The following is a 9,981-nucleotide window of genomic DNA, read 5'->3' on the forward strand; positions in this document are numbered from 1 at the left end:
CTGGCACAGAGAGACATTACCTTTCCTGCAGCAAGCAACAGCAGCACCTGTCTTCTCCTTAATTTGATTTTCAATCAGGACTTTGTTTCTCTTCACTATGGATCTTTTCTCCTTCACCCTGACTCTCCTGGTTGTCCTGTCCCCAGCCTGGGGCTTCGACCTGGGTCAGTCGACCCGCTGCGTGCCTATCCCCCACCAGATGAGTGTGTGCCAGGACGTGGGCTACTCGGAGATGAGGCTGCCTAACTTGCTGGGGCACAGCAGCCTAGAGGGCGAGGTGGTTCCCCGCTCTGAGGACTGGAGACCCCTGCTGCAGACCGGCTGCCATCCCCAGGCCCAGGCCTTCCTCTGCTCCCTCATCGCCCCCGTCTGCCTCGACGCGTAAGTCTGTAGCTTTTGTTTGCCTTTTACCTATACATGTCCTCTTCTATCTTTCTATGTCCTTCGTGTGTGTGTGTGTGTGTGTGTGTGTGTGTGTGTGTGTGTGTGTGTGTGTGTGTGTGTGTGTGTGTGTGTGTGTGTGTGTGTGTGTGTGTGTGTGTGTGTGTGTGTGTGTGTGTGTGTGTCCATACTAGGCTGCTCTCTTCCTTCTCTGTCAACTTGGCTGTTCTCTCTGTCTATTTCCCTGTTACCTTCCCCTTGAGATCATCCCACTGCTAACTCCTTCTCAAGAGGGAACTATCCACTCCTCCATCACTTATATTTCACCGTCAGTGTGTTTACAATGGAACATGACCCCGTGTCTGTCTCTCCATCTCCAGTTTTATCCAGCCATGCCGTAGCCTGTGTGTGGCCGTCAGGGACAGCTGTGCCCCAGTACTGGCCTGTCAGGGCCACATCTGGCCAGAGGCGCTAGACTGTGACCGCTTCCCTACCCAAGAAGATATGTGCCTGACCCCCCACCCCAAACACAGCAACAGCCACCTCGCCAAAGCATTGCCTAAGCCTGCATGCCAAGCATGTCCTTCCGTGGAGGAGCACCCTTCACTGAAGACAGTTCTGGACGCTCTGTGCCAGGATGATTTTGGTAAGCATGTGCAATAATGTACTGTATGTATGTGTATGTTTGCATTGATTAGTATGTTATGCAAGTTTATTAGTGTGTATATTTGTACCATACATATGTGTGTAGTTCTGTCTCAGCTAGCATACTCACCTTCTGTGCTCTCTCTCCTCCCTCAGCTGTAACAGCCAAGCTGTCTCGCCGGCGCCTGCCCTCAGGGGAGCCAGAGTTTGAGGTGGAAGGCCGGGTAGAGTTTATCCGCCAGGGCCCCCTGCTTCCCTACGACACCCAGCACCTCCTCCAGCAGTGGCTGCTCATCAACCTGCCCTGTGCCAACGTACTGGTCCGGCCCGGCCGTGTTCAGCTCTACCTGCTGACTGGCGCTGTGCAGTCCGATGGCACCCTGGCCCTCACCCGCCTCTTCCCCTGGCACAAGAAGAACAACAGCATCACAGTGGCTGCGCGCAAGTGGAAACACCACAAGTGTTGAGTGACTGGATGATAGGAGTGATATAATGAAAAATATGATCTCTGTTGAATCTGTGTTGCTTAGAATGGCGTCCTGAGTAGAAGGCCGGTTGAGTATATGATGTTTTCTGAAGTTACTGACTTGATGTCAGAGGTGTTAGAGCTGGACTCTCTCATTGGCCCTCTGTTGCCCTCTGCTCCTTCACAGTAGCTCAGCTACAGCACACAGTAATAGAATGCACTCTAAAAACTGTACATAGTAATAGCTAAATGTAAATTATTTCTAAAGAGTATTATTTTCTATTTAGATAATGCCGCATTTATGTGTTTTGTATGTTGGATTTTCCTGTTAAGTGAGTAAAAATGATACGATAATAAAATGTCAATATTTAACCTATTTCTATTGAATTAGTGTTGGTTATTCTATATGATTCATACAGCATGTAAAATAGCCAGAACCGTACAGCCAAGTAGGTGAATGAAGAATGGTGCAGGAGTGCAGGATGTCCAGATAGTGAATGGATGAGAAAAAGACAAAGTCCAAAAATAAAATTGTCTTACAAACAACACAATTCCAGCATAACATGGTTGTACAATGTTACATTTAATTGGCATTTCATATTTGTAAAATCTGTCATTTATTTGATATTGTCCCTGAAGTCCTTGGTAGGAAGCACTATCTTTATTGATGTACTGTATTTTTGTGTGAATATTAAAGGCCCAGTGCTGCCCAAAACTTGTGTTTTATATATATTTCCACACTTTGAGGTTCGAATAATACTGTGAAAATGATAATGTCATTTAAGTGTAAGAGCTGGTTGAAAAGACGAGTTTTGGCCTGCCTGGTGACATCATCAGACAGTATAAGTTAATAGACCAATAACAAAGAGAGTTTCAAACCTCTCTGCCAGTAACAGCTAGTTTTCAGGTTACATATCCCGCCCATTAGGCTCATCCAATTAGACCCCTCAGACCACTCCCACACAGTCCTGGCAAAATTCTAGCTTGAGAAGTTGTTCTTTGCTTAGAAGCTATTTTTAACCATTTTAATTAATAACAGTAAGGTACATAATTGTTACACATAAATAATTTTATATTGAGATAAAAATACTATAACTTATTACGGCTGTCTTGTATTACTATTGCATACTCAACATCTTGAATATTAACATGGAATGAAGAAATCAGCATTTAATGAATCATTTTATTTACAGAAATTGTTTCAGTTAAAAGAGTAAAATAAATATTCTGAATACAGTCTTACATGTTAAAGCATTTGTACATGGTTGTGTGTAGCTGACTAACCTTCAGTTTGTGTTTATATACAGTGTATGATATAATAAAGTTTCCAAAACACTTGTAGTCAGTCTACAAAATGTTACTACACAATAGCAATCCACACAATATTAAAATGACAAGTATTTTCTTGTTATGGAGTGTTAGTCGTTTTATCCAATGCTCAACGCCCATCTTTCAGTCTCTCATCCTCTCAGGGGTCAGAGGTCATAGTGTGTCTGTGCGGACTCAGTAGCTGTTTCAAAGTCACAGGTTCCTTGCATGACTCTTTCTCTGTGCATGACTCTTTCTCTCTTTCTCAGGTTCCTTGCATGACACAACTCCTGTGTCCGTGTCCTGCTGCTGTGATGGTGAGCTGTCTGATGGCGTGCCCGTGCTCTCTGGTGCCTCTTTGTGTTCCTCTTCCTGGTTGCAGGCCCGGGACATGAGCTCCTCCATGGGGGAGCGGCAGCTGTGGCCCTCCTTCTCCTTACAGTTCCTCCACTTCATTCTCCGGTTCTGAAACCAGATCTTCACCTACAGTAGACACACAGGTCAGTGAGAGGTTCATTTTGAGGTGCCAGTTGTTTTGTTTAGTCAAATCTAAGACTATGATACAGCAGGGAGCATTATCTCTATTTATTCAGTCTGTTTGAAGTGCCACAATTAAACTTTTCTAAGTAGTGCCACAATTATACTTTTCTAAGTAGTGCCACAATTATATTTTTCTAACTTAGACAAACACTTAAAGCATATGCAATTATAGTCTACTTCTCTGCTTTTCAAATCTAAAATAAGAACAGAAATATCTTCTTCCAATCAAACATTACAGCTGTTTTAGTAACCACCTCAACTACAACTGAAATGTTGACCACTTTCTCCGTTCTTTAGACAAAAGCTTAGAGGGTATGACATCTTGGTCTACTTCTTACAATTATCACAGTAGTGATAGCAGTATTGTAATAACATTTTAAGATGAGGGACATTTACAATAGAAGTGACTCTAGATATTTACTAAATCTAGGCTGGAGCACCCAGACCCAGTAAGATGTGTTTGCATTCAATGAAGAGGTGAGGTGGGGTTGTAATGGTGACCTCCAACCTAGACTGTAGATACAGTATATGATATCCTACCTGGGATTCCTTCAGGCTGAGTTCTGCTGCCAGTTTGTTTCTGTCTGTCTTGCTGATGTATTTCTGTCTTTTGAACGTTTTCTCCAGCTCCTTCCTCTGCTCATCCGAGAACACCGCCCTCCTCAGGATCCCTCGCCGGGATTTGGGGCTCGTATCCGGGGACCACATCGGAATATAGGCTCCCTCTGGAAGGTCAGAGGTCAGAATCATTCATATTAATGTTTGTATTCCAACTAAAAATAACCTGACTTGAGGAAAGGCAAATGTCATTTTTTTGCATTGGGTTATTATGGATGAGTAAATTCATTTTCATTGACATATGTTCTCTGTTGCATGAATGCAATGGAACATTGCCCTACTAGATACAAGTACCAATATTTTAATATGGAAATGGATGTAATGTGAACGAAGTCAATAACAAGAAAGTATTTTAATACACAAGACAAATGTATTACTGTATATTCCCACATCAAGTGGACTGAAATAGAAAATCATCCTAATTAATGAATGGGCATTTTGGTATTCAAATGCATTATTACTCTGGCTATCATATCCAGTCCAGTCCAAAGCACTGAATACATCCTTATACTGATTATATATTAACAAAAATATAAACGCAATATGCAAAATTTTTCTACGATTTTACTGAGTTACAGTTCATATCAGTTAATCAGTCAATTTAAAAAAATGAATTTGGCCTTAATCTATGGATTTCACATGACTGGGAATACAGATATGCATCTGTTGATCACAGTTACCTTAAAAAAAATGGGCCTCACCATGAGCCTCAGGATCTCGTCACAATATTTTTGTGCATTCAAATTGCCATCGATAAAATGCAATTGTGTTTGTTGTCAGTAGCTTATGCCTGCCCATACCATAACCCCACCGCCACCATGGGGCACTCGGTTCCCAACAATGACGTCAGCAAACCACTCGCCCACCCGACTCCATACACGTAGTCTGCGGTTGTGATGGCGGTTGGGCGTACTGCCAAATTCTCAAAAATTACATTGTAGACGGCATGTGGTAGAGAAATGAACATTCAATTCTCTGGCAACAGCTCTGTGGACATTGCTGCAGTCAGCATGTCAATTGCACACTCGCTCAAACAACATGGGACCAACACGTTTTGGTCAGTGTAAAAGGCTGGCTCACTTCGTCACTCACTATCTACATGGTTTGTGTCCATTTTCCGTCAATCTTATACACACTTACTCTCCACTACTTACTTTGCATCAATCTGTCTAATTTAACAAAATGGGGGTGACTAAAGAGAGAATGGAGACCCATTTTCACAGAGGAGAAAGAGATTTGGTGAAGAGCAATCCCACACTGCCTGACTCACGCACAACAAGAGTCAAGTGGAACATTTGACCAAATCCCATTGAGCAATGCCTTTTTAATCTGTACGACAAATCTGCACACAGACCACCTCTGGTGTGCGAGTAACCGGTTAGATGCGCTCCTCAGGCCTCAATGGCTATCACATAAATGGAGTTTTAACAGGTCACTCCCAAGGGCTTCATGGTCTGAGCGCACAACCCTGAAGGTCCTGCCACAAAGGCTGTTCATTGAAAGGACACTACTCGCTGGCTCAGCGTTCCTCACTAAATATTTTATCTTGCAGGTATGGGCCCGGTTCTATGGGAAGATGAGCTCGAATAAGTCTATACACTTTCATTGAGTGTTTTATGTTCCAGTCAGGGGACTGTAAATGGACAGGAATGAGAGTGAGTTGACAGGAGAAAGGAGGGAGTTGAGGAGCTGGGTTCTGTGGCCACACAAAGAGGTAGTGGGCAGCACCCTTTCTGCAGAGGAATAGCTGTTATCTGTGTTTTTGTGCTTCGCAGAGTTTATTACTGCAGTGAAAAATTGCAGCGGGGTCGCTTGTGGATGGGGGAGTGAAAGTGCTGATTGGTCACGGCATTGTCCTGTTGCTGGGCACTGTGGGAAAGTGTCAGCCCACTAAGAAAGCTCAGGGAACCGGGGAGGGGGTACCAGGGGGTCTACTGAGGGATTATATTTGCTGCCTCACTTGTCAGGAGTCAAAGGACCTAGCAACTAGCATCACAACCCTGACAGAAGTTAGGAGAACTCAATGCTGCCCTCATCATGAGACTTTCACTATGAAAGGTTAATACAGATTTCACAATAAATCCAATTACATAACACAATTCAAATCCATATAGATTCTGATTTCATGGAAATATTTTCCATGAAACCTACACTAGATAATTTTAGGAGCCTCATTATATAAATAAATCCCCTCCTTTGGCAAGTTGGAACATTAGCAGTTTGGTCACACGGATTCAATTATCACAGTTGGACCAACTATCAGCCAAACTGTCCTATGTGCTGAGGCTCAGCTCACAGAGATGCAATACGAATGTCACACAGAGACCAATAACAGTTACAGTGGCATACCACTTATTATTACAGTCCTAATCTGACAGCGACGAGACGCTCTGCACACTTGAGTGGGCCTGTGTGCGTATCTATATGACTCCAAATGGGGGCCTTAATGGCCATAAAAGCACCCCCCACCCCGCTCCACAACCTCCTCCCCACCCCTAAATGGTCTAAATAGCCGTGAATGGTCATGAATAGCAGTGCAGAGAGTTGAGTGGAGAATTAGCTCCTTGGCATTGCATCAGTAATTAGCCGTAGAGAATATGGGAGACCCTGCTGTTAATGCTTAGAGAGGAGCTGAGGCATCGCTGATGAACTATTAAACACTCACTGGAGAAGACAGGTGGAGGGCTGGACCCACCACAGCACACTGCTGCCAGCACATACTGAGGGCCCCGTAGAAACACACTGCTCGACAGGCCTGCAGAGAGAAGAGAGAGAGGAGAGGGGGAAGGAGGAATAGAGAGAGGGGGAGAGAGAAAGAAGGGGGAAAGGGATAGACAATATGGAGAGAGGGGGAGAGAGGGGAGGGGGTAAGTTAAAGTAAAAAAATAACATGGGCAGAGAGACATATAAGGTGAATTTCAGAGGAAACACAGGATCTCTTTAAGTGGGTTTTATTACACCCCCAGCCCCGCACACTTAATTATACTGGATTTTATATACTGGAGTTTCCTGGTAGATTTTCCCCACATGTTCCATTATTCTCTACAGTAGCTCAAAGGGAATAGGAGAGATACTTAATGGTGCAGTTAAGAGTGCCTCTCTCACTTTATAACTACTGGTGGATGCTACCCACTTTATATGTAAACTGAGTGTACAAAACATTAGGAACACCTGCTCTTTCCATGACGTAGTCTAACCAGGTGAATCCAGGTGAAAGCCATGATCCCTTAAATCCACTTTAGTCAGAGTAGATGAAGGTGAGGAGACAGGTTAAAGAGGTATTTTTAAGCCTTGAGACAACTGAGACATGGATTGTGTATGTATGTGTGCCATTCAGAGCATGAATGGGCAAGACAAAAGATTTAAGTGCCTTTGAACAGGGTATGGTAGTAGGTGCCAGGTGCACCGGTTTGAGTGAGTCAAGAACTGGAACACTGTATCCAGCCAACTTGACACAATAGTGGGAAGCATTGTATTCAACATGGGCCAGCATCCTCGTGGAATGCATTCAACATCTTATAAAGTCTATGCCCCAACGAATTGAGGCTGTTCTGAGGGCAAAAGGGCTGCAACTCAATATTAGGAAAGTGTTCCTAATGTTTTGTACACTCAGTGTATATACTGTAACGACCCTGGGTTTATAAGCGCGGAAATCGACTCTGCCGCACGAGCATGCTTTTGCGGCACAGTCGATAGCGCGCCAGACTTCGGGCTAGAAGGTCGAGGGTTCGAGACCCGCTCCCTGCCTGTTTCATTACAATACTGTATTCTAGTCAAGGCCTATCCTATAAAACCTCTGCTGTACACACCTTTTCTATTCATATACTGGCCATTATGTCTATACACACCATCATATTTATTTTATTTTTCTTTCTTGGATTTGTGTGTATTGTTTTGTATTGTCAGGTATTAATGCACTGCTGCAGGAACATAAGCATTTCGCTGCACCCGTGATAACATCTGCTAAATATGTGTATGCCACCAATACAATTTGATTTGATTTGAGATGGAAGCTGGTATGAGATACATTTACGACATGTGGTGTGTAAGCATGTACATTTCTCTGTGCCAAAATCTATTCATTCAATACAAATATTACATATTGCATGTTTTGGGTAGTCAAATGGTAAACATTAGAGGAGCAACTAAAAAGTTTTAAAAAATGACTCTGACTTTCATAATTATCATGTGTATAACTACTACGTGTTATCTTTTAGAATGGTTCTTATTTGTAGTAAATATACATTATAACCTGCAGATGAAGTTTCTAATGTTTTAGAATTGTATTTACTTTATTATTGAAAGTAAAACACATAAAGAAAATGTCAGTCACACTTTATTTTCTGGATAGTCCATCTGTAGATGCTCTACAGACGGTCATACTATCAACAAAATGATCTGTTGATAAACAACTGCTGGCTAAGTTTATGGTTAGGGTTAGGTTTAGAACAAAGATTAAGGTTAGGGTTAGGGCTAGGGTAAGGGTTAAGTTTAGGGTTAGAATAAGGATTAGGGCTAGGGTTAGTAGATAGTTAGTTGAAATATTACTAATAGTCTATAGAGCATCTGCAGATGGACTATCCAAATAAAGTGTTACCTAAATGGCAGTATATCAAATGGAGTTTGTATCTGATATACTTTTCAGACATTGTGAACTGAAGGCATGGGAGAATACGTTGATAGGATGAAGAGGTCACACTTGCTTACAGTGTCTTTTTAATGACAAATCTATATAAATAGGATTTGTTCTGAACAATAAGTCTTTTCTGAAAATGTGCTTTAGTTCGACTGATTCTAAAGGTTTCAAATCATGTTGCATGTATTTTGACATGAGGGAGAGTCGAAACAACTGGTTTTGTCAAATATAAAGCACATACATTTTTTATAAATATATGTATAAAATCAAATCACATTTCCCCCATGTCTGGTTTCAAGGGCCTACACATTAGATCTCACAATCACTAATATAATATAATAATATCATCATGTGGTGTATTATATACCATTGTACCTGAGTGTGGATGAGGAGGAAGCCCTCTGTCTTTGACTCGTTCACAGTTTTTACTCTGGCCCTCATAGACAACATGCTGAGTGCCCCAGGTGCTCCTGTAGGGGCCGGTCGAGGGCCCCTTGAAGAGCCCACTTGTTGGTCCACCTAAGGTGGGCGAGGAAGAGGATGAGGAAAAGGATGGCCCTGCCGAGCGCAGAAGGTTGTCTATGAGGAAGCTCTTCCCAGAGATGCCAAAGCCTGGATGAGTAGGAGGTGATCCTGCCGCCATATTCTCCTTCTGACCACCGATCATCCTGTTCACTGTGACCCTAAGGAACGCTCCCTCACCCGATTAAGGAAACCCCCACACCTCTCTGATTCAGAGGGGTTGGGTTAAATGCGGAATACACATTTCAGTTGAAGGCATTCAGTTGTACAACTGACTAGGTATCCCCCTTTCCCTTTCCCTTTCACTCACCTCACAGCACAGCACAGCCCATTAGTCTCAGCAGTCACAGAGCCAAGTGACAGAAGAGACACAAATTTGAGATATAATCCCTCCAAGACTCCCTAGACCAGGGCCAACTTCATTAAAGTCCCAGGAAAAGAAAAGCTCTCTCTCTTCTTCTCTTCTCCTTCTCTTCTCCTCCAGGGTCTGCACTTTGCTCCAGAGCTACCGCGTGATTGGCTAAGAGGCTCTAATGTGATTCTCAATTCAGATAAGACTGGGTGCATTCTGGAGTGGCAGAAGGTGGGTCCGTCTCCATTCATTATGTCAACTTGCCTATTAAATGATAGACACCCGATAAAATGGACTGCTGGCCAAAGTTTAACGTGCACCAAGCATATTTCTCAGTCCTGCAGTAAATAGTTTTCTCTTTTCTGCAGCTACCTTAGAGCAGCCATTGTGTCCCATAGAAAGGCATGGAAATTAAATAGTTTGCAGCTCATTTGTGCACACAATGCATAATCATATTATTTGGTTTGGTTTGATCTAGGTCACTGTTTACGTATTCATTTTGATGCAAGATAA

General features: G+C 42.9%; 2 protein-coding genes across 2 annotated transcripts; one reads left to right on the plus strand and one right to left on the minus strand.

The window, feature by feature from the left end:
* The first annotated feature begins 184 nt into the window (after positions 1-184).
* Positions 185-1,943, plus strand: LOC139578298 (secreted frizzled-related protein 5-like). Its single transcript, XM_071405705.1, has 3 exons — positions 185-381; positions 762-1,027; positions 1,183-1,943. The coding sequence occupies exons 1-3, from the start codon at positions 200-202 to the stop codon at positions 1,491-1,493; spliced, it is 759 nt and encodes a 252-aa protein (XP_071261806.1). The 5' UTR covers positions 185-199; the 3' UTR covers positions 1,494-1,943.
* Positions 1,944-2,054: 111 nt separating this feature from the next.
* LOC139578297 (homeobox protein DBX2-like) lies at positions 2,055-9,565 on the minus strand. Its single transcript, XM_071405704.1, has 5 exons — positions 9,427-9,565; positions 8,970-9,322; positions 6,624-6,713; positions 3,881-4,065; positions 2,055-3,283 (listed from the first exon to the last, which is right to left on the minus strand). The coding sequence occupies exons 2-5, from the start codon at positions 9,259-9,261 to the stop codon at positions 3,014-3,016; spliced, it is 837 nt and encodes a 278-aa protein (XP_071261805.1). The 5' UTR covers positions 9,262-9,322; positions 9,427-9,565; the 3' UTR covers positions 2,055-3,013.
* Positions 9,566-9,981: the final 416 nt, after the last annotated feature.

The sequence above is a fragment of the Salvelinus alpinus genome, chromosome 6 (genome assembly GCF_045679555.1).
Source record: "Salvelinus alpinus chromosome 6, SLU_Salpinus.1, whole genome shotgun sequence".
NCBI classification, from domain to species: Eukaryota; Metazoa; Chordata; class Actinopteri; order Salmoniformes; family Salmonidae; genus Salvelinus; species Salvelinus alpinus.